The sequence below is a fragment of the Erythrolamprus reginae genome, chromosome 9 (assembly GCF_031021105.1).
Source record: "Erythrolamprus reginae isolate rEryReg1 chromosome 9, rEryReg1.hap1, whole genome shotgun sequence".
Classification (NCBI taxonomy): Eukaryota; Metazoa; Chordata; class Lepidosauria; order Squamata; family Dipsadidae; genus Erythrolamprus; species Erythrolamprus reginae.
In genome coordinates this window covers 22,319,882-22,344,651 of record NC_091958.1, presented here as the reverse complement: position 1 = coordinate 22,344,651, position 24,770 = coordinate 22,319,882, and the positions used below count along the sequence as shown (strand labels likewise).

General features: G+C 43.5%; 1 protein-coding gene across 2 annotated transcripts in view; it reads right to left on the bottom strand.

Annotated features, from left to right (window-relative positions):
- Nucleotides 1-24,770, bottom strand: part of CMIP (c-Maf inducing protein) — a 206,665-nt gene that overhangs the window by 14,995 nt on the left and 166,900 nt on the right. For both annotated transcript variants that reach the window (XM_070760446.1, XM_070760447.1), the window contains 10 exons: nt 24,504-24,566; nt 24,046-24,126; nt 18,429-18,532; nt 17,756-17,860; nt 15,632-15,985; nt 14,982-15,047; nt 10,391-10,417; nt 8,457-8,505; nt 6,527-6,634; nt 5,470-5,586 (listed from right to left, as the gene is read on the bottom strand). In XM_070760446.1, coding sequence (XP_070616547.1) covers nt 5,470-5,586; nt 6,527-6,634; nt 8,457-8,505; nt 10,391-10,417; nt 14,982-15,047; nt 15,632-15,985; nt 17,756-17,860; nt 18,429-18,532; nt 24,046-24,126; nt 24,504-24,566 — 1,074 coding nt within the window. The remainder of the gene's footprint in view (nt 1-5,469; nt 5,587-6,526; nt 6,635-8,456; nt 8,506-10,390; nt 10,418-14,981; nt 15,048-15,631; nt 15,986-17,755; nt 17,861-18,428; nt 18,533-24,045; nt 24,127-24,503; nt 24,567-24,770) is intronic.

The following is a 24,770-nucleotide window of genomic DNA, read 5'->3' as shown; positions in this document are numbered from 1 at the left end:
TGGGGTGATAGGCTATAAACAGTGCTTCTGACCTCCGAAAGGGTCCAGTGCGTTGGATATAGATTCTCAGCGCTCTAATAAGATCCAGGGTGTGCCATCTAATTGCCAAGGGATGATCTCGTTGGAGGCAGAAGGATGGTAGGACAATATCCTGAGTTCTGTGGAACATGGAACTGACCTTGGGTAAGAAGGTGGGGTCCAGTCGCAAGACTACCTTGTCCTGATGAAATTGACAAAGGTCCTGCCTGATCGAGAGGGCAGCCAACTCCGAAATGCGTCGTGCAGAGGTAATAGCCACCAGGAATGCTACCTTAAAGGATAGGTACCTGAGGGACGCCGATTTTAAGGGTTCGTATGGTGCCTGCGTGAGGGAATGGAGAACCCGTGGCAAATCCCAGGATGGGTACCTGTGGACCTTGGAAGGTCTGAGGTTGGCTATGCCCTTGAGGAATTCCTGAACTTCAGGGAAGGATCGGAGAGGCTGTCTGCGGGGACCCCCTAGGACAGATGAAATGGCTGCCAGATGACGCCGGAGGGTGCTGGTGGAAAGTCCTTTAAGGAAGCCTTGCATAAGGAAGGAAATGATTCTGTGTATGGGGATGCACAGAGGGGAGAGACCTTCCTGTAGACACCACTGGTGAAACTTGGACCACGTGTGGTCGTAGATTCGATTGGTCGAACCCCTTCTGGCCTTTAAAATGACCTCCACTGAATCGGGGTCATGACCACGCAGTTCTAAGTCTCTCCTGATAACAGCCAGGCGGTGAGGTGGAACCACTCCGGGTCTGGATGAAATGAAGCCCCCTGCCGCAGCATATCCCCCGAAACGGGGAGTCGCCAAGGGTCCTGGACGGACAGCTGTTGGAGATCCGCGAACCAGGGCCGGCGGGGCCAATGAGGGGCGATTAAGATTACTCGGGCCCTCTCGGTGAGGACCTTGTGAATCACGTCCGGGAGAATTGGAATTGGAGGGAATGCGTAGAGTAGGCCTGGAGGCCATGGACTCCGGAGGGCATTGATTGCTTCCGCTCCCGGGGATGGAAATCTGGAAAAGAAGCGAGGGAGTTGGGCGTTCGCATTGGTCGCGAAGAGATCCAGGATTGGTAGGCCGAATCTGAGGCTGATTTGGTGGAACAGGTCTTGATGGAGATTCCACTCTCCTGGGTCTATCGTTGCCCGAGATAGCCAATCCGCCTGGACGTTGAGGCTCCCCGAGATGTGGTCTGCTAGGAGCGACCGAAGATGTTTTTCCGCCCAAAGGCCTAACTTGAGGGCCTCCCTCATGAGGGCCTTGGATCTCGTGCCCCCCTGTCTGCAGATATGGCTTTTTGTGGCAATGTTGTCGGTGAGAATGAGAACGTGCCGGTTGGGAATGCGAGGAGAGAAATGCTTCAGAGCCAGGGAAACGGCTCTTAATTCTAGCCAATTGATTGGCCTGGAAGCTTCCTCCGGGGACCACGTGCCCTGGGCTATCATCCCCTGGGCGTGGGCGCCCCATCCCGATAGACTGGCATCTGTGGTGATGACAAATTGATCCGGGCACCTGAACGGGGATCCTTTGTCCATGGCCGGAGACTTCCACCACTTGAAGGATCTGCGAACACTTGGTGGGATGACAATGCGACGATTTGAGTTGCTGTGCCCCGATCTCTGAAAGGGTAATAGGAGCCACTGGAGTTCCCTAGCATGAAGGCGAGCCCAGGGAATGATGCCTATGCATGACACCATCTTCCCCAAAAGGGATGACAGAGTTACTATGGATACTGAAGAATTAGATAAAATGTTAGAAATTAACTCCCCTATACTGAGTTTTCTCTCGGGAGAGAGAAAAACCTGGGAGGATTCTGAATTAATAATGGATCCCAGGTGTAAGATGGATGTGGAAGGTTGGAGGTGGCTTTTATCAAAGTTGATGGAAAATCCATGGTCCTGAAGGACTGACATGGTGACAGAAAGGTCTGTTTTCACTTTCTCTAGGGAGTTCCCATGAATCAAAATATCATCAAGATAACATAAAATGTGGATGGGAGACGCCCGGATATAGGCCGCCAGGGACCCCAAGAGCTTTGTAAAGACCCGAGGGGCCGAGGAAAGGCCAAATGGCATCGCCCTATATTGGAAATGCCTGCCTTGAAAGGAAAAACGTAAAAATTTTCTGTGGCATTTGGCTATAGGAATGTGGAGGTAGGCCTCAGTGAGGTCTAAGGAGACCATGAAATCTCCCGTGTGGATGGCGGCCAAAATAGAAGATAAGGAGTGCATCCTAAACTTCCTATATTTGATGAATAGGTTTAGCTTCTTTAAATCCAAAATAGCTCTCCAACCTCCGGAGGACTTTGGAACCATAAATAGGATGGAGTAAAAACCTAGGCCCTTCTGACCGGAAGGAACCGGTTGAATGGCTCTGATGGACAATAAATGAGAAATGGCCTCCTCCATACGGTTACAATCTGAGGAGGACCTGGGAGAAGGGCAGGAAATAAAACGTTTCGGGGGAGGAGAAATAAATTCTAGAAGAAGACCTGTTTGAACAGTGTCAATGACCCAGGGGTCCTTGGAGGAGAGACGCCAATTAGAGGCGAAATGGGCTAGGCGACCCCCTATGGGAATTGAGGAAAGATTACCATCTAGGTTTTTTTGAAGCCCTGTTAGAGGACGCTCCCCTTTGGAAGCGAAAACCTCTGCCCCTGGAGTTCCTACCTTGGGAACGAAAGCGGGGGGAATACTGACCTGGAGATCTCTGATAGGACGCCGCTTGATCTTGCTGGCGCCCTGGGCGACGAAAGGACTGCGTTTTGGTAGCCTTTTTTGTGGTTGGACCCAAAACTTTCTTCTTGTCCGTGGTTTCCGTGAGGAGTGGATCCAGAAGATCACCGAAAAGAAGGTCACGCTTTAAGGGTCCCTGGGATAACTGCCACTTCTGGCGTACTCCTGCTTGCCAAGGGCGAATCCATAGGAGTCTTCTTGCCGTTGTAGAAGCTGCAATAGACTTAGCAGAAAATCTAGTAGATTGCAAGGTGGCATCAGCCACGTACTGGGCAGCTGCAAAGACCTTGTTGAAGTCTTGTTGACCTCTCAAGTCATCGGGAGGAATATGCTGTTGAAGTTGGCGAAGCCACAGAAGCATGGCTCTGGAGAAAAAGGAAGCTGCTGCAGAACTTTTAATGGCCCAGGAATCTGCGGTGAATCCTCTTTTGAGCATTTGTTCAATCCGCTTGTCCTCTGGGCGAAGGACTTCCTCCGCTTCGCCTGGCACAGCCGCTGCCGAGTGAAGGATCTTGACAGGTTCATCCGGTTTGGGAAAGGATAGAAGCTCTTCATAGGAAGAGGAAAGTTTGTACAACTTTCTGTCCTTGGTGGAGGGATTAAGGCCAGAGGCTGGGAAATCCCACTGTTTGAGTAAAGCATCTTTAAACAATTTAGGCATAGGAATTACCTCGTTATCCTCCTGTTCCTCTGTGAAGTAAGGTAAATTCTCCTCCGGAGGATCAGTGGCAGTGGAGGCTTGTTTCTCCTGGGCCGCTAATCCCGTAGAAATTCTAGCTTTGAGGAGGAGAGATTTGAATAATTGAGAAGGAAAAATAGTAATTGGAGAAGGAACCTTTATTTGGGATTCCTCATCATCCGAGAGACCTTGAAAGGGATCCTCATCATCCTCCATATCCTCATATTCGTCCTGAGAGGAATCTGAGTCATCCTGAATAGGAGCTCTAACCGCTGGGGAAGAACCCAAGGGGCGGGAGGGGCGAGGAGGAGGAGGAGGTAAGGGAAGCTCATTGATGGTGGAGAGTTTGGCATCAATGGCCTTGGACAACACAGCAAAAATAGATTGGAACTCAGGAGGTAAACTGGAAATATCAGCAGGAAAGGCAGAAGAATCCCTAAAGGCCTGGGAGGATCCTGGCTGGGGGGAATCTTCAATAATATCTGGTTCCTCTGGACCTATGCCCCATAGGTTAGGTTGGGGTCTGTCTAGGTTAGGCTCATCCAGAGATAACACAGGGACCCCAGAAGGAGGTAGATTAGAAGCCTCTGGGGGGTCTTGACTACTGAGTACTTGGGCCTGTACTTTCAAACGTTTTGCTGATTTGTCATGGATTCTTTGTAGGGCTAGGTCCCTTCTCTTCTCGGCCCTGGTGACCTTGGTCGAGGGGCGGGCCCCTGGAGAAGAGGAGGAAGAGGCCTGGGGGATACTAGTAATCTCATCGCCTGTAGGCCTGGCCTCTCTGGGACCTTTAGTTGTGCCTCTCTTGGGAAAAGTAGCCATAGTCTGACAATTAACAGAAGACAAGGCTGAGCCAATAACTGAATAATTAAGGAGAAGAATTTCAAGGACTTCCCAAGAGGAATGGATCCTGCTTCGAGGCCTCGAAGCTGCTGAGACTTGAGGGCAATCTGGGCAAACCCAGAGTTCGTGTCCCCAAATCCAGCGGGGCCAGCCTCCCTAAACTTTTTAATTAAGTAAACCAAGGCACTCTGGTTGGAGGCTTAGCCGGTGGAGAATTAAGCCTGGGCGTCCCAAGACCCGCTCCGGGATCCACGCGGTGGACTGAGGCCCACGCGGCTGGCAGGGGGCCAACACGAGAGGCCTAGATTTAAAAAGGGCGCGAAGGCCTTCGCGCCGAAAAATCGCTCCGTAATATTCTTAAAGGGAAAGCGATCGACTAAGTCCAGGAGACTAGAAAGACGTCTCACTCCGCAGGAGGTATTTCTTAAGCCCTTTATTTTATATAATAATAAATCAATAAATCAATAAATCAATACTTGCACCAAGACCTCCAGGCCAAAGGATTAAAAGAATCCACAAGCGGCAGCGGGAATCGTAACCGGCAAAACCGCCGGGGGAAAACGAAACCGCAACTTCTCCAAGGAAAAAAGCCGAGCCACAAACGGCTGGCGCTATTAGTGCAAGTAAATAATAAGGATAAAACAATTCTTACTACTTTTGAAGGAAAAGATCGAAGGGAAGGTGTTAGAATGTTGAACGAGCTATCACAATACAACCGCAGGATATGCGAACTGAGCGAATTCTGGGGAAGGGGCGGATCCGGCAAGCTTTTTTAACACTAGGCTCAGTTCCACCGGATTGGACATGAGCAACCCATGTGACTGCTGGACCCGCTCCTTCAGTACGGAGAATCACACTAAACACCATTGGATCTACTATTTCTAAGTAGACAGAGAGAACGTTTGCACCATTCACCGTTGATCTGCTCTGTGTTTTTATATTTTTAAAAGCTTTATTTATTCAATTATTTCCAGTTTTAAAAACATCACAATAATTGCACAATCAGAACCGATTTCTTAAATTATATCTGTTCTATTACTCACTGTAATTATTTAACTTTACATTATTTACACAGATTATTGATATTTATATAGTCCCTGTAGGTACTTTCACATTATATCATAGTTTTAATTATTCCCTCCAATTGACCAATTGACCAAGGCATAAGGGCAAAGCCTTACCTCCACCATGGTCTGGTTGCCTCTCAGTGCCAGCAACATGCAAGGCCCCAGTTTGTTCTCAGCCAAGGAAAGCAGAAACTTTTTTGTCTTGTAGCAGGAGCCCATTAAAATGTGAACCTGCAGGAGAAAGAAAGTTTCGAGTGAGTGAGACATACACAAACACACACACACACAAAACACCTTTTGGCTCTTTTTCCAAGGTAACCAAGAAGGCAAATTAGCATTTTAGCATTTAGACTTATATACTGCTCCACAGTGCTTTTACAGCCCTTTCTAAGTGGTTTACAGAGAGTCAGCATATTGCCCCCAACAATCAGGGTCCTCATTTTATCCACCTCGGAAGGATGGAAGGCCGAGTCAGTCTTGAGCCACTAAGGATCAAACTCCTGGCAGTGAATTAGCCTGCAATACTGCATTCTAACCACCACAACTTTTATTCTATCTCTAAGAAAATAGGTAACTCGGTATAGACAAGTCAATTCCCAAAACAAAAGTCAACTTGCTTCTCTTTTCAATTTCTTGTGACTTCCAATCTTAGGAGATACTTTCTCTGCTCTTTCATCTATTTCTAGCGTCCAACTTCTACTCTTGTTCTAAAAGGACCAAAACTTTTTTTTTGCTCCAGCTCAGTGTGTCTGTACATAATGTGGAGTGTGTGTCACTCCTTTGTGAAGATGTAGACTTTAGAAAGGAGATAAGTGAATGAGTATCTTATATCTAGCATAAGATCTATAAGTTTGGTATATTGCGAATGCAATTAGAAATGGTGAGTGGGAATGGCCTTGGGAGACAGGGGGAAAAGCCACAGTCAGAGGAGTGGTAGGACCAAAGGCAACTTAGCCCACAAAAGGAATGGGAGCAGGCAAACATTTCAGAAGAGACCCTGCCTAGTTTTTTGGGCTGCAAAGATGGGTGGGGGAGAGATGTCCTTTGAGATCCTGTCAGTGGAGCCTTATAAGGAAACAGAATTAGTTGAACTGATTGTGTTTCCTATCTGGATCACTTGCAGCATGACAGCAAAATAGACTGGGAAGATACATGGGATAATGGCACATACCATACTGGCAAACAGCTCCCCATCATCATCACATGCCACGCCACCGGGGCTGTAGAGCTGGAACCAGCCGTCCTTGCCGGCCCGCACACTCAGCAAACAGGAATGGACCTAGTAGAAGAAAGACACATGAGAAGGTGGCCTTCAAAATAACTCTGCAGAGAAAGGAAGAAGGAAGGTGGAGCTCTTTCCCAGCATCCCTCCTGGCTGCTCATGCTGATTAGGCTACGAGGAGGTGGAGTATAAGACGGCCCAGCCTTGCGGGAAGAGACATTTCTTCTCATTGGATGGGTACCCAGCTCAGCAATAAAAGGAGTTCTTCCTTGCTCCTGATTAGGCACCAGGTGTTCCATTGGAAGACGTTTCTTCCAATCTGCAGCAGGGCAAGGAGTCTACAAAATCGACCCTGTGATCTAATCCCTGAAGCCGTTGGGAAGTAAGGGGAAGAAGACTCCTGCAAGTGAAAGATTTATGCATCTGGTGCAGTTACCCAACCATCGTAGGTCTGGGGTTTCTGGAGAATTCAGGTTCTCCATACAGATGCTTTAAAATGTTGAAACTGTGTCATGGGTGCTCAACACAAATATGCCCCCTTATGTTAATCATCCATCCATCCATCCATCCACCCACCCACCTATCCACTCATCTATCCATCTATGCATCGACCCATCCATACATCCATCTATACCAATGGTTCTCAACCTTTCTAATGTCGCAACCCCTTAATACAGTTCCTCATCTTGTGGTGACCCCCAACTATAAGTTTAGCACCAATTCTTCCAACAGATCTTTAAGTTGATTGGCAAGAGGTCAGAGGGACACCCCCCTGTAAATGCCTGATTTGTTGGATTGTAAAAATATGTTCCGAGATGTCAGAATAGAAGCTTTAGTTGCTAACACCATTGGAAATTTGTCTTTTCCCATGGTCTTAGGCGACCCCTGTGAAATGGTCGTTCGACCCCCAAAGAGGTCCCGACCCCAAAGTTGAGAACCACTGATCTATACATTCACCTACACACCTATTTATCTATCTATCCTGTTAGTACTGTGTGTATAACTAGTTGGGTTTTCCAATATATAATTTAAGCCAGACATGTATGGTTAAAAGAATTACCACACTACTGCTTTAAGAGCTGGTGTTGCAATCAGCTATAAGAGGGAGACAACAGCCCCCTTCTCTCTCAAAGCCTACAGCTTTGAGATTCTCCCTGATATCTCTCTGATTCTATGCTGGTTTGTCTAGATGACTATTCTATTGTAAGGACTACTGTGTGAAGTAAGAACTATGTGTTTTAATGTTGGTCTGTATATGTATTGAGTAAGACTTGCATTGTATATATATTGAGAATATTGATTGCTGTATTTGTGAACACCTAGGACTGTCACTGACTACGATATTTGCCTAATGTAAATAATATTTATACAGTTAATATATATGGTCTGGTTATTTGAAGTACTGGTCATTTCCTCTGGGACTGTTCAAGTACTATTCATATCCATCCATCATCCATCCGTCCGTCCGTCCGTCCGTCCATCCATCCATCCATCCATCCATCCATCCACATCTGCAACCAATGTGGATATAACTACCCATTTGTGCACACCACCATCACAACAACGGGCATTTTTATGATGCAAACAGGGGTTCAAAATGTTCAGTCAAGAGACGAAAGGAGTATTTGTCTGGAGCATTAATTTTACACTGAAAGTTCCAGATGCAACAATTCCAGCCAAAGTTCCGAGATATCCAACATCGTGTTTCATGTTGACACAAAGAGGCATGAAATCACTTCTAAGGAGGCAGCAACAGGCTCCAAAAAGTATTTTCAGGAATCCTATCAAAGCCAAAAGGCTGACTGCATCATGGAACTTCAAGCAATTTATAGCCTGAACATTTTGACAAAAAAAACCCCTTTTGGATGGAAAAACTTACTTCTTGTCTTGGGTCTTCTGCAAATCTTTGAATGACGTACTTCAGCTCCCTGGAAACAGACAAAAAGAAAAAAAAGAGGGGGGGGGAGAGAGAGAAAGAAACAGAAGTATGCAATTGGTCATTTCCAAAGAAATACGAAGTACAGCTGTTGCATTTCGTTTTGATTATATGCTAAGTGAAAAGTTACAAGGAAATGTGGAGGGGACAATTATGTTCTCCTGAACTGGGGCTTTGCGCAGTGGGAAAAGGTCTTCTGACAGCCTAAGAAACCATCCAAGATCGCAAGGACTTTAATCCTTGGGGATTGGAAAACGCTGGATTTTGAACGCCTGGAGATCCTTTCCCTATCCAGCAGCTTCTTTTAGCCAGACAAACTCACAGCTGGAAACCTCTGGAGACCATAAACCTTTGAATGTTAGCCAAGGGGGGGATTCTATGCGTGGGAAGAAGGATGCTTGGAATCCTTGATTCGTTTGGGGTAATAAGGATTTCTACATAGGACGAGAAGACCTATTTGACACTGATTTGTTCTCCAAGCTTGTTTCCTTCCTTCCTTCCTTCCTTCCTTCCTTCCTTCCTTCCTTCCTTCCTTCCTTCCATATCTATCTATCTATCTATCTATCTATCTATCTATCTATCTATCTATCTATCTATCTATCATCTATCTGTCTGTCTGTCTGTCTGTCTGTCTGTCTGTCTGTCTGTCTGTCTGTCTGTCTGTCTGTCTGTCTGTCTATCTATCTGATTTATATGCCGCCCCGTTCTGAGGAAATTTAGTTTCTGAACATTTTGCTAGTGGATTAGGTAACATCAGCAGCAGGATTTTTCTCCTTAGCTTATAAATGTCTTCTGAAGACCCCTGATTCTACAATTCCTTGAATGCAGAAAACAACCATAAGAGTTAAATGGCTAGTCTAGAACTTCTCTTCCTGACCTGCTCCAGCTGTCTGGTAAACCATCCTTCCATCATCACTTTGAGCAGGAATGTCAAACTCACATCCGGGCATGGACCACAGGTGGGTTTCAGCAGGTTCTGACCAGTTCTGGAGAACCGGTAGCAGAAATTTTGAGTAGTTTGGAGAACTGGTAAATACCATATCTGACTGGCCCTGCCTCCATCTGCCTCCCCAGTCCCAGCTGATTGGAAGGAAATGGGGATTTTGCAGTAACTTTCCCCTGGAGTGAGGAGGGAATGGCGATTTTCGCAGTTTCTTTCCCTTGCCATGCCTACTAGAACCAGTAGTAAAACAAAATTGAATCCCACCACTGGCATGTTGTGCCCTGCACGTGATGCATCGAGCCCGTGGGCCGGAGGTTTGACAGCCCTGACTTTGAGCATTCTTCTTGGAAACTGTTCCAGAGAAAGGTTGTTCTTGTCTAATGGCTGGGAGCATGATTCGATCCTACTGAACTGGGAGCCAAAATAGGTCCAGCTAAGAAAATGGGTCCTGACTGGATGCTCCTGAATCACAAACTGCTCAGAAAATGGCCATTGAAGGAAGTGTGATTTTTTTTTGAGTGGCAGAGAAAGATCCAGAGTTGAATTCCTCAATTTTTATGAATGGAGGAGGTGTAGTTGTCTCTTTTTTAGCCTTTACAACAAGGAGTCTATCTAGGGGTGAAATTCAGTAGGTTCTGGAGAACTGGTAGCGGAAAATTTGATTTGTTTAGAGAACCGGCAAATACCACCTCTGGCTGGCCTGAGAGTGGAGTAGGAAAGCAAATTTTGCAATATCTTTCCCCCAGGAATGGGGATTTTGCAGCATCCTTCCCCCGCCACACCCACCAAGCCACACCCACCGAACTGGTAAGGAAAATGTTTGAATCTCAGCCCTGAGTCTATCGCAAAATTTTGAAACTTTTGTGTTGTGAAAGGCTGGATCAACCCAGTTTACGTCATTACAGGAGATTATTTCAAGTAAAGAAGCACTTACTTTGTGAACTTCTCGTGTGCAAGAGCCCTGAAATAAAAACACAGGATTATTACGGAGGTGTTTCCCCCAAAACAACAACAACAGTAATAATAATAATACTACAAAACCCATAGAACCAATGCATATCAAGACATTTCTTAGGAGCTACATTGTCTTTTCTCCTCTCAGATGTGCTGGACTATTAATCCCATCATCCTAGCCATTTTGGCTTTAAGGAGAGTCATTATGTTTTGGAGAACTCTGCTAGCACACGGCACCATTTCAAACTGAACAAAACAAGTGGAAGTTAGAGGGAGAAACATTCTTTTAACAAAACAAAATAAAACTACCGTAACAACACAGGTAAATCTGAACAAAAACAGCCGTTGGATGAAAAAACCCTTGATAGAAAGGTTTTGTAATGTGTTGATTATGTTTTAGGCTGTAGGATACTTGGCATTTAATTCAGAAGGATGAATTTAATATAGAAGAGTGCAAACATAAAACTTTTTTTGAGATTCATTAAAGCAGCTGCATCTGCCCAACTACTTAATTGCTTTAATTTAATGAGCCACCTACAGAAATTGCATTTATTTCAGAGATCATTTCCTAATAAGATCTGAAACCCTGCACTATCCTAATTTATTTACTTATTCAATTTTTTATGCCACCCTTCCCCTTAGATTCAGGGCGGCTGACAACATGTTAGCAATAGCACTTTTTAACAGAGCCAGCATATTGTCCCTGCAATCCAGGTCCTCATTTTACCCACCTCGGAAGGATGGAAGGCTGAGTCAACCTTGAGCCGGTGATGAGATTTGAACCACTGACCTGCAGATCTAGCAGTCAGCTTTAGTGGCCTGCAGTACTGCACTCTATCCACTGCGCCACCTTGGCTAATGTAGTTACCGTTAAGATACACCAGCTTTTTTCATGATGAAGGCTGACCTGATGGGAGTTTCCATGCTTAGGATTTTGTTCTTTTAGAGAACTATGGTTTGAGCACCAAAATATTAGTCCATGTATGTGCTTGACCAGAGGTAAGCCAATTCAGTGAATTTTAGTTATTGTCATTTTTTTGCCTTTTTAAATATTTTTATTAATTTTTCACTTTTAAAAAGAAAACACAATGGTAAGTAGAGAAGAAAATCAAACAAAATTAAATTAATAATAGTATATACAGATATTAGCATTATATTAGCATTAAAGTCACTATATTTATATTATATTCTTCTTCTTCTTCTTCTTCTTCTTCTTCTTCTTCTTCTTATTATTATTATTATTATTATTATTATTTGGATTTGTATGCCGCCCCTCTCCGGAGACTCGGTGCGGCTAACAGCAATAATAAGACAGTGTACAGTAATAATCCAATACTAAAAATGATTAAAAGCCCATTAATTATTAATTATACACTAGACTATAATTTGTCTCAAGTATATAAATTAGAACATACTTTTTTCCATTAACAAAATAATTTCATGTAAATGAGGAAATCCATAAGAAAACATTATTAGTATGTTGATGAAGATTCTCCATCATCCATGCAGAATTGTCTGGAAGTTGAGTCATGGCAAATAATACTTATTTTCTTGTTGGTTTGAGACATTTCGCTGCCCATCCCAGCAGCTTCTTCAGTCTCAACATGTTGGTTAGGGTGGGCAGAGAGTTGTTAGAATGTCCAACTCCTAAAACTCTTAGGGGTATCCCTGCCCCAACCTCAAGGTTTCTTCTCCAGATTCTCCTAGTCAATTTGTTCAGACTGAAGAAGTTGCTTGGATGGGCAGCGAAATGTCTCAAGCCAACAAGGAAATAAGTGCAGTTGCCTTGACTTCCAGATTATTAGGATGAACTTCAATTACCAGCTTTAACCTGTACCATCGTCATCCCAGACAGCCTGTGACCCAAAGCTAACTCAACCAAACTAAAATGAGGTGAATATCATCAAGAGCTGGGCAACTGGCATTGTTTGGATGAGCATCTGGGAGTCTTGCAAAATCAAACATCTAAAATTAGGCAGCAAGGAAGTAACCTACAATTAGTTTGAGCAAACAAGAGATGCCGCGATAATTTTCAATATGAAATGTGTAAGTGGATTACACATTCAGTGAGTTGAATGCACTGAGGAGTGACTTTTTTGAAAAAGACAGGAAATGGGCCCAACATTTCTTCCACCAAGACCGTAGTTTCCTCAAACCTCAACCCATGAAAAACTACTTTACGGAACCCTTGAGGTTTAAAAGGCATTTGATCCATCCTTAAGGTACATTGGAAGAAAGAAAGAAAGAAAGAAAGAAAGAAAGAAAGAAATGAAAAAAGAAAGAAAGAAATGAAAAAAGAAATGAAAAAAGAAATGAAAAAAGAAAGAAAAAAAGAAAAGAAAAAAGAAAGAAAGAAAAGAAGAAAGAAAAGAAGAAAGAAAAGAAGAAAGAAAGAAAGAAAAGAAAGAAATAGGCTAAGGGAGGGAGGGAGGGAGAAAGAAAGAAAGGAGGGAGAGGGAGAAAGGAAGAAAATACTGAGGGAGAGAGGGAGGGAGAGAGAAAGAAAGAAAGAAAGAAAGGAAGAACAGAGGGAGGAAGAAAGAAAAAGAAGAAAAAAGAGAGAGGGAGGCAGAGAGAAAGGAAGGAAGGAAGGAAGGAAAGAAGGAAAGAAGGAAGGAAGGAAGGAAGGAAGGAAGGAAGGAAGAAAGAAAGGCTGACTCGTATGTCATCCTAAAGACGCAAATGGAAACTTCTAGGTCCAGGAGACCAAAACCATGCATTCGTAAACAGGATTTTCAACTTGATTCATGTCCCAGGTGTGTTTGTTAATTGCACCGCAATTAAGGCCCATTGCCTCCGATTAACATTAGCAAAGCAATTTATGGTCACTTCCACAGAGAGCTCCTTGCATCACATTCTCGCTCTGCCCTGGGGTCCTGGGTGGAAAAGAAAAAAAAGCCACCAGGGGACAACCCCCCCCCCCCCCCAACACAGATAAATGACACGGGAGGCCTCTCTCTCCTTTTCTCCCTATCCTTTTGGAAGAAGATGTTGGTGAAAGAAAAAGGGGGCCTTCCATGGCATCAGGCTCCCCAGAGAGGCTTAAGCATTGCAAATTGGATGATTACAGGCTGTAATGTTCACCCCGCAGAGAGATCTTCATTTCATAAACACTGGTGTCATTAATAGGCTGCAGAGGGACCATCAGGAACTGCTTGGCTGGATTCAGACACGATGTTTGCGGATGACATGTAGCTTGATGCTTCTTCTGTTTTAGCTGGGCTAGTTTTGTCCTGATAATGGACTTCCAGTATCAGATGCCGAGAGAAGTGCTCACCTCTTGTTTGATCCCAAGAAAGGAGTCTGTTTACTTTTCCTTTCCATCTTTTTGAAAAGTCCCTTCCACCTACATCTGACACTGGAACTCCATTTTTGAAGCTTTACCTGGGTCTGACAACTTTCCCTGAGGTCGTGGTGGCGCAGTGGTTAGGGTGCAGTTATGCAGGCTATTTCTGCTGACTGCAATTTGGCAGTTCGACTCTCACCAGGCTCAAGGTTGATTCAGCCATCCATCCTTCTAAGGTGGGTAAAATAAGGACCCAGATTGTTGGGGGGGAAAGGCTGACTCTGTAAACCGCTTAGAGAGGGCTGTAAAAGCACTGTAAAATGGTATATAATTGCTATTACTGTTGCCCTTCCTTCCTTCCTTCCTTCCTTCCTTCCTTCCTTCCTTCCTTCCTTCCTTCCTTCCTTCCTTCCTTCCTTCCTTCCATCCATCCATCCATCCATCCATCCATCCATGATGCAGTGGTTAGAATGCGGTATTGCAGGCAAACTCTGTCCACTACTAGCAGTTCAATCCTGACTGGCTCAAGGTTGATTCAGCCTTCCATCTTTCCGAGGGGGGTAAAATGAGGACCTAGATTGTGGGGGGCGAGATGCTGACTCTGTAAACCGCTTAGACAGGGCCGTAAAAGCACTGTGAAGCAATATAGAAGTCTAAGTGCTATTGCTATTCTCAGTTAATGACCACTCTAGCCTAGGAAGTCCACCTTTCAAATCTCAAAAAAGCTCAAAGGGTGATCGTGTAAGTCCTTGTGCAATTATCCCCAGACCTGAGTCATTGTTTTTACATTTTCAACATTATTTCAACTTGCAGCTTTGCACATATCTTTTTTTAAAGGGAGAAAGGGAAAGGGAAAAGGCAATAGCAATTTCCTCTGCGGCTACAATTTAAATGGTGAAACTCTGGGGGGTTTTGCATTACAAAGGCAAAAAATGTCAATTCAGATGGTTTTATTTGTAATCAATGACTTTGCTTTGTAATTAGACCGCTAACTGTTTTGGTTACACTGTATAGAATTTTATTGTATTCTTAACTCTTAATAGTTGTGTTGACTGTTAACTAATATTAGTACTGAGGATGCCCCAGAATTGCAAAATATATGTATTTAAAACAAAGAAAACAAATGTGATCTTGTTCTGATTAATTACTATTGTCCTTAACTTACAGGCAAATCTTAGTTATGAACTACATCTATTAGATTCTTCTATTAAATCTTAGTTCATTCTGACTAATCCAAGCTACAAGAGCACTGACCGAATAAAAGATCCAAAAAACAAAAACTTACTCTTTGGGGAATGGGATGGGCTGGAGCAAACTGGCCAGAGCTGGTCTCCAATCTTCGTAATCTGATCTGCAATTAGAAAAGCACCATTAGCTTAAACTGCATGCAGAATTTACTGCCATGAACAAGCTCTATTTCTAGCCAGCAAAGTCTAATGCTGTGTTTGTGCATGAGTTTAACCTTGGTCTCTAGCAGCCTTCTTTAACCTGATTTCTCTGGAGCTACCCAGGTGAGACCTTCCAATAACTCAACCCTCCTGGTCACTGACCATCCTAGATGGGAATTCTGAAAATTATAGCTTCATCACCTTAGAGAATACTTCAACTTCCAATTTGTAACTGGTCTGATGGCAAAACCCTAATAGTCACCTATGCCCACCATGTGTTTTATGTACGTTAATTCCATTTCTTGTTGTTCTTGAGCCTGCAAGCTGCAGTTTTGTTGTCTTTTACAAGGAAGCAGTGCTGACTTAACACAATGTTGTTACCGTACATCAGGATTCCTCAAACTTGGCAACTGTAAGACTTGTGGACTTCAACTGCCAGAATTCTCCAGCCAGCTATGTGGGTGTGCATACTCACACGTGCTCCCCCATAGGAACCCAAGAAACCCACGTGGGCTATCTGGAAAGCCACGGGAGAAGAGAAACTCACAGCATCTTGAGTATTTCCACATAGCAGCCAAGGATGCGGTCCGCCTGAGCGCTCAGCTCGATGCTAATGCTACTGCAGGTGGGGCTGACCATCAAACAGTCAATCAGGTTGGGCTCGCTGTCGTTGCCAACGCTGGCGGTCATCTTCTGGTTGGCCATGTTGTTGCGCTCAACCTCAACGTGGATCTCATTGGACGTGACAATGACTGACTTGAGGCGGGATTCGGCCAGCGTAGCCTCCCTGGACATCAGGTCAGGGCTGGTGTGGAGAAGACGAAGGGGCAGATTGGGCTTGCGGTCGCAAGGCTGTTGGCAGCCATTCCGAATTTCCTTTAGGCTTGGAGAATTGTCCCGGCTGTTGCAATAGGGGAGGGAGAAAAAAGGGAGGGGGAAGAATAAATAAGTTGAAATTGTCAAACATACTGTATTTTTCAGAGTATAACACGTACCCCCCCCCAAAGAGGCTGAAAAATGTGGGTGCGTCTTATATTCCAAATGTAACTTTTATTTAGCTTTAAAAAAAATCCTAATAAGTTGCTAACGCGATCTTCCATGCTTTGCTAGCTATCTTCTACCTTTTGCCTGCTTTTTATATTGCTGCTCCCTCCAACAATCAGCTGAGCCTTTTTTCAGCCCTAACAGTGAACTAATCTTCTGTGCTTTGCTAGCAAGCAATCTTCCGCCTTTTTCCCCCCAGCGAGGTGCTAACAGTGAAGGGATCTTCTGTGCTTTGCTACCGAAGGGATCATCCCTTTGCCTGCTTTTCTCATTGTTTCTCTCTCTGAAGAGGGAGGGGAGTAAATGTTTTGGAAACTATTTTTTCTCCCCAACAGGGAGAATCCTGTTCTCAAATCCAACAAACTAATGTGCTGAAGCTGACCAGACTAAAAGCTAGCCAGATGAATACCTGTTAGGCAGATTATTTTCCCCCCTATTTTCCTGCCCCAAAATTAAGGTGCGTCTTATACTCCAAAAATACGGTTAATAACAGACATAAAGGGGAAGAGTCCAGAAGGCAACTTCGCAAAGCGTTGCAACACGTCCTCTTTTTTTATTATTGGCCAGCTGCTATTACTTTGTCCTATTTATACCAGAAGAAAACAAATGGGAGACGTTTGCAACACAGCTCCAATTTTGTGGCAGTCTGTGAACTTGGCCATCCTGGGGAGGAATGCAATTGTCTTTCCCTGATGATGCAAAATCGTGACGCAACTTTTTCTTTCAATAAACAGCCCACCAGGATAGTCAACTCAATTTCCTAGAAAATGGGTTCATGGAAAAGCAAAGCAGATGCTTCTTTGCCAGAAGGCTTCTTGAGCTTCATAGAAAGTTCATAAAGAACCAGCCTAAAGAGCAGATTTGTCTTCTGCTAACCAAAGTTCTCCCACTTTGTGCTTGCAAAACTCCAAATCCACCCCAATATCGAGAAATACCTCCATCCACATCACCCTCCCCTTTCCCTTCTGGGAAAAAGCCTGGAGACTAAAACATATGAAGAAGAGCTATAGATTTTGGCTCTAGCTAGTCTAAAGAAAAGAAGAATTAGGGGTGACATGATAGCAGTATTCCTGTATTTGAAGAGCTGCCACAAAGAAGAGGGAGTCAAATTATTCTCCATAGCACGAGAGGGCAGGGCAAGAAACAATTGGTTGGGAACCTGGAATTCAGGAGAAACTTCATAATGGTGAGGACAATTAACCAGTGGAACAGCTTGCCTCCAGAAATTGTGGCTGCTTCAACACTGGATGTTTTAAAGAAAAGTCTAGAAAGTCTTTATCTGAAATAGTATAGGTTCTCCTGCTTCAGGTCTCTTCCAGCTCATTCTATTGTATTCCATTCCATTCCATTCCATATTCTACTCTATACTCCTCTATTCTATTTCTATTCTATTCTATTCTATTCTACTCTGTTCCCATTCCATATTGTATTCTATTCTATTCTATTCTACTCTGTTCTGTTCCCATTCCATATTCTATTCTATTCTATTCTATTCTATTCTACTCTATTCTCATTCCATTCCCATTCCATAATTCTATTCTATTCTAAACACATTTTGATGGAAGCGCATTTTCCTTCTCTGATGGTTTTCTCCCAAAGGGTTCCCTGGGGGATGAAGATGACTGACCTGTTGATGAATTCTTCGTAGCAAGAATAAATGGCTGCTAGACAGACGGCAACGAGATTCGGAAGGACCCGTGGATGCGGACACTGGCCGGTCGGGCCATGCATACTGGAATGACAGGACAGGGATGTGAGGTGGTGTGTGTCCAAAAGGAGTATTATTAAAAAAGGAGCAAGCATTAAGTCTAAGAGAAGAGAACATTTGTAGCTCACGCTTGAACTGTGAGGTCCCTGATGCCCTCTGAGATTGCTTGTTTGCTTTGCAGATGTTTCATGACCCAACGAGGTAACATCATCAGTAGCAGAAGGGAGTATGGGGGGGGGGAGGAAAACAACTATGAGGCCCACAAGACGGGAGGGTTTGCAGGGGAGAGAGAAGGAGGAGGAGGACTATGGGGCCCAGAAGGGAGTAGGGTTTGTAGGGAGGAAGAGGAGAAGGAGGAAGACTAGGGGGCCTCTTGGACAATGAGCAAACCAGGAGCCTTTCACCCCTGCCTTTGGGACAACAGTGATCTGGATGACTGAAAATCTCCATAGACAAGCAACCTTCCTTGGGTTTTTTCAGGTAAGCTAAACTCATGGCAAAATGTTGCCTATCAAAGGTGCTGGCAAGGAAAGCCACTGAAGCAAAGACGAGACAAGTGCCTTACAAAGGGAGAGAGATTTCACATATTTACCTGTGGATAAATTTCTTTACCACTTCCATGCCGGCATTCAGTTCATTCAAGGCCAGAATGTACTCCTGAGTAAAGAGCCGCAACCGAGGACATTTACCAAAATCCTTTCAAAAACAGGGGGGGGAAAAGGGAGATATTTAAGATTCAGAAGTGCCAAGATCTGGACTTTCGATAAAGAGAAATGGAAAAGTTTTATCTTGTTTTTATACCGATATTCTTTTGACTTATAACCATTCATTTAGTGATCACTCAAAGTTATGACGGCATTGGAAAAAAGTGATTTAGGAGCAGTCCTCACACTTATGACTGTAAGAGCACCTACGCAGTCCTGTGATCAAAATTTGAATGCTTGGCAACTGTCCTGTATTTACAATAGTTGCAGTGTCTCGGGCAGTGGTGGGATTCAAAATATTTTTACTACCAGTTCTGTGGGCGTGGCTTGGTAGGCGTGGCAGCGGAAGGATACTGCAAAATCCCCATTTCCTCCCGATCAGCTGGGACTCGGGAGGCAGAGAATAGATAGAGGCAGGACTAGTGAGAGCTAGTATTTACCAGTTCTCTGAACTACTCAAAAATTCTATTACTGGTTCTCCAGAACTAGTCAGAACCTGCTGAAACCCACCTCTGGTCATATGATCCTGTTTTGTGAACTTTTCAGGTGGGTTTCAGACAAGCAAAAGTCAATGAGAAAAGGCAGATTCCCTTAAACAATCATGTCATTCACTAAAAACTTGCAGTATTTTGCTTAACAGCTGTGGCAAGAATGATTGCAAAATATACTGCTCAAAAAAATAAAGGGAACACTCAAATAACACATCCTAGATCTGAATGAATGAAATATTCTCACTGAATACTTTGTTCTGTACAAAGTTGAATGTGCAACAACAGCATGTGAAATTGATTGTCAATCAGTGTTGCTTCCTAGATGGACAGTTTGATTTCATAGAAGTTTGATTTACTTGGAGTTATATTCTCTTGTTTAAGTGTTCCCTTTATTTTTTTGAACAGTGTACTTTCTCTTAAGAATCACCTTGCTTAGCAACTGAAAATTGGGTTCCCAATGATAGTTGTAAGTCAAGGACCCCATGAACTCTTTTTTTTTTTAAAAAATTAAGTGTTAAGTGTTGTACCACATGATTCTTGACAAATGTATCTTTTTCTTTTATGTACGCTGAGAGCATATGCACCAAGACAAATTCCTTGTGTGTCCACTCACACTTGGCCAATAAAATTCAATTCTATTCTAAAAAAAATTAATAACAATAGCACTTAGACTTCTATACCGTGTCACAATGCTTTTACAGCCCTCACTAAGCAGTTTTACAGAGTCAGCATATATTGCCCCCAACAATCTGGGTCCCCATTTTACCCCACCTCAGAAGGATCTGGAGCCTGATGAGATTTGAACTGCCAAACTGAAGACAGCCGGCAGTCAGCAGAAGTAGCCTGCAGTACTGCACTCTGACCACTGTGCCATCGTGGCTCATAACTGAAAGAACATTATTCAACCTACGGTAGTACCCTACAGATAGCCCGAGTGCAACATCCATCTTCTCCAGCCAGCCTGAGTTGGGTAGGGTAGGAGGTATAACCCACCGATTAGAAAACTGGATTAAAATAACCCTACCTATTTTATTACTAAAATTCAAATGCTGCTTGTCACCGATTCTTTAATTGCTTGCAAACTTCCACAGCTCTGAATTTGCCATCTGCAAGATTGGGGAGTCCAAAAGCTTCTCTTTGCTTGAATAAAACGTGCTCCAAGAAAGTTTGCAAAAAGAATAAACACACCAAATAAGGGCCAGGCTGACTCTGAGGCAGCTGAGTCAGCCAGCTGATTTTAGATGTCACGAAAAAGAAGCAAATCTGCTGGTTATTTAATTTGCTACTGTTATGTTATTACAACACTGGTTTGCTTCACAGCTTTGGATGCCAAGCCTGGTGGATCGCTTCAGGCAATAGGCATCTTTTGTTTTCTTTTGAACATTTAGGTCTTACTTGGAAATAAGGGTTGATTGCGGGACAAGCAATAGTCTAAACTTGTCAACAAAATCAAAAGTTCTCTAGAGTTTTCAAGCTATTGTCTTCCATTGTAGATGGAAGCAATGGACCACCACGGACATCTGGAAGGATTAAGGATGCAAGTTCACTTTAAAGACCAATAGTGATCTCATCCTTTTGCTCAGGACCTTACGTAGCCCAAATCACAGCCACGGGGAGTCAGGAGTTGATGAGATCTAGGGACGGCGAGACGTAAACAATTGAGGAGAAAAATACCTATGCGAAGCAGGCGAAGATAACCAAGCATGTTTGTCAGACAAAAGAGAAGGAAGGGGGAAATTGCAAAGTGTGCCCCAGAGGTGACGCAGGGGTTAGAATGCAGTATTGCACACTCATTCTGCACACAGCCACGAATTCAATCCTGACCGACTCAAGGTTGACTCGGCCGTCCATCTTTCCAAGGTTGATAAAATGAGAACCCAGATTGTTGAGGGGGGCAGGGAATAAAGCTGACTCTGTAAACCACTCAGAGGCAGCATATACATCTAAGTCATGAGTGTTTAGAATGCAGTACTGCAGGCTACTTCTGCTGACTTTCAGCTGCCAGCAATTTGGTAGTTCGAGTCTCACCAGCTCAAAGTTGTCTCAGCCTTCCATCCTGCCAAGGTCAGTACAATGAGGACCCAGATTGTTGGTGGGCAATAGGCTGATTCTGCAAAGCACTGTGAAGCGGTATGTAAGTCTAAGTGCTATTGATAAGCCCTACTGCTACTGTTTTTGTCTACCAGAGTGGAAGAGGGCACAGCTAAATTGCCAGGTACCCAAATGAAGGTTTTCCATGTTCTTTTATGTTGTTAAGGGTGCCACACCACAACACCTGTCCTGTACAGCAATGAAGGCAGGAGTATTCTTAAAAACTGGTATGAAAAAAATTAGGAACAGTTCAGACACATCTTGCAAATGTGATTGACTCAGAAAGGGTGCATGTTTGCCTGCTGTGATGCCTTGTGCCTCTTTCTTTGTGGAAATTCCTCAGTCTGTTGGCCGGACACTTGTGTCTATCAGCCCCCTGCTTAGCCAGCAAACAGGGCTGCACAAACTCACAAAAGGAGTCAAGATGTTTTGACCGATTTATGCCTCCGCTTAGAATGCCATTTAGCAGAGCAAATGTTTGCATGATATCACAAATGGCGGCTCTCCAAATTCATCAAGACCAAGAAGATTGAGTCTTTTTAGAGCCGCGGCCATGTAAAGGCTGAACATCTAAACATCGCCCGGGGAGAAAATAAAGTTGCGAAGGCAGACCATAAATCTCAGCTTTTCATCATCGACCCTGGTTAGTCAAAGCAGTTAAAAAGGATCTTCCCCTACAGCTCCAACAGATCTGGGTCGATCCCCAGGAGATGGTGAATTCTAGTCTTGCCTTAGGCATGAAAGCCAGCTGGGTGACTTTGGGGCCGATCACCAGTAGATGGTGAGTTCTAGTTCTAGTCCTGTCTTAGGCATAAAAGCCAGCTGGGTGACTTTGGATCAATTACCAGGTAGGTAATGAGTTCTAGTCCTGCCTTAGGCATAAAAACCAGCTGGGTAATTTTAAGCCAATCGCTCTCTCTCAGGCTTGGTTGACAAGCCCCTATGTCAATTCCTGTGACAACAAATGGATCATCGCTCAATTGATCCAAAAGAAACAGACCCTGGAGTTTCAAGAGAATGCTAGGAAGTGGGGGGGGAGGGGAACATGCAGGGCACATAGTCTTTTCAGCGGCTTTTATAGTCCAACCATGCTCCTTGATTCAATTTCAAGGATAAAAGTCAATTAAGAAAGATGAAACAAGTAGACAAGGAAGGCAGGGCTAAGACCTTCCTGCACTTGTGAATATAAATCATAGTGTCCGCCTGAAGAAGGAGAGAACATTTCTGTTCTCGCCTGTCGACCTGTAATACATCGCTTGTTCTTTCTGTACCAGTATCAAAATGAGGAAAGTTCTATCTGTAAGTCTTCCCATTAAATACTGTCTAGAACTGGGGACTCCAACCTTGGCAACTTTAAGATTTGTGGACTTCAACTCCTAGAGTTTCTCAGCCAGTAAATCTACTGAGGAATCCTGGGAGTTGGAAGTCCACAAGTCTTAAAGTTGTCAAGGTTGGAAACCCCTGGTCTAGAAAACATTTCAGGCAGAAGAACAATATTTCCTTAACCATTCCATGTTTCCGCTGATCTAAACTATTTTAGTTCTGTAAATAGCACTATAATTAGTCATTTAAAGATTAGTAATAATATAGGTTGACTACCTTACCCTATATTCAAAACCCGCAAACTCCCTGCCACCACGGCCACCACGAAAACCCCGAGGAGCATTGAAGGGTCCCTCTTGTGTTTCCATGCCCACTATCTGGCTGGAAGCCACCAGCTCCTCCACTTCCCCCTCTGCCTCTGTATCCCTCCCCGACCATGGTTTGAACGCAATGGAATTCCAAATGTCTCAGCATTTAGTCTTCTTTCCTCTGCCCAGTTTGGTCTTCGGTCTCTAAAACTCTGGGAATTGAAGTCCACCAGTCTTATAGTTGCCAAGATTGGAAAACCCTGGTCTAGAAAACATTTCAGGTAGAAAGGCAGGAGAACAATATTTCCTTAGCCATTCCATGTTTCCCCTTCTAATTGCAATTGCTTTCCATGTCTTCCATTTTTCACAAAAGATAAAGAGGTAACCTTTGGAAAAGAACAGAACTACAAACTTTCCCCAACTTTCCTTTTTTAGCTAAACATGGAGATAGACTTCCCCTGAAGCATGAAGCTCAGTATTTTAGGACTACAGTGGTACCTCTCTACTCATCGTTAATTGGTTCTCGGAGGCTCAATGAGTACTAAAAATGATCAAAACCGAACAATTTCCCCCCATAACAAATAATGCAGTAGTGAGTCACAAGGCAGCCTACATCAACAAGTTCTAGCATATGCATAGAATAGAATAGAATAGAATAGAATAGAATTCTTTATTGACCAAGTGTGATTGGACACACAAAGCATTTGTCTTTGGTACATATGCTCTCAGCGTACATAAATAAAATATACATTTGTCAAGAATCATGAGTTCATAAGAATCATGAGTTCATAAGAATCACTTAATGGTTGTCATAGGGGTCAAATAAGCAATGAGGAAACTATCAATAGCAATAAAAATCTTAAGGATACAAGCAACAAGATACAGTCATACAGTCATAAGTGGGAGGAAATGGGTGATAGGAATGATGAGAAAAAACTAGTAGAAATAGAAGTGCAGACTTAGTAAAAAGTTTGACAGTGTTGAGGGAATTATTTGTTTAACAGAGTGATGGCATTCAGGAAAAAACTGTTCTTGTGTCCAGTTGTCTTGGTATTGAGTACATTGAATACCGAGTAGGGTGAATACCGAGACAACATTTTTGTGTCAAAATGCATTGAATACCAAATTCGATGAGTTTCGGTGCAATTGAGTACCAAGGTACCGCTGTACATGCTTCTTTGTTCCATAAATATGTTACATAGACATAAACACAACAGACTACATAAAATAGCAAGATTGTGAAGGTTTTGTACCAAAATCTCTGAACCAAGGAAACAAAGTGATGGACTCACCATGTTATGTTTTAAGATTCTCTGTACCACTGGAGTGAAGACTTCTATGACCACCATAGACCGAGGGCGTTCTCGGCAATGCTGTTTCAAGAGATGGTTAGGTTTAAAAAGAGGTGAGAAAAAGCACAAAACCACCGCCACTAATGACCCCAATGTTTCTATTAATCTTAATAAGTCAATCATCATAAGGACTCTGTTTCCCAATCTACCAGACAGACATTTGTGAAGGGCTTCAACAGTATTTCTCAGTAAGGACCACAGAAGTTTGTGTCTCACTCATATTGCCTGTTTATCTTCTTTCTGAAGCTATCAGGCCCGGAAACCATCTCAGTTAAAAGCAAATACCTTCCTTACTCTCTACAAACAAAACTTTAATTTGCTTTAAGGAGCTGCCACTAAGACATTTTTGGACATAGGCGGCAAAACTTAAGAAAAAGAAATGAAGACATCAGAAATACCTTGCAAAAGAATTCACACAAGTCGGGCGGTGGGTGGTTGTTTTCCAGCAAAGGAGCAAGTGCCTAAAATGATGAAGGAATGACAGCAATGTTTATATTCATTTATACTCTGGTCATATCAGAAATAGGCTCTATATTATTCTTCCATCTCAAATAAGAACAAAAAAGGGCTCTAATAAGGCAAAAACGTTACCCATGAAGATTAGATCAAAGACTTATTCGGAATCCAGAATCACATTTGATTTGAGAGGTTTCTAAACATTTGGG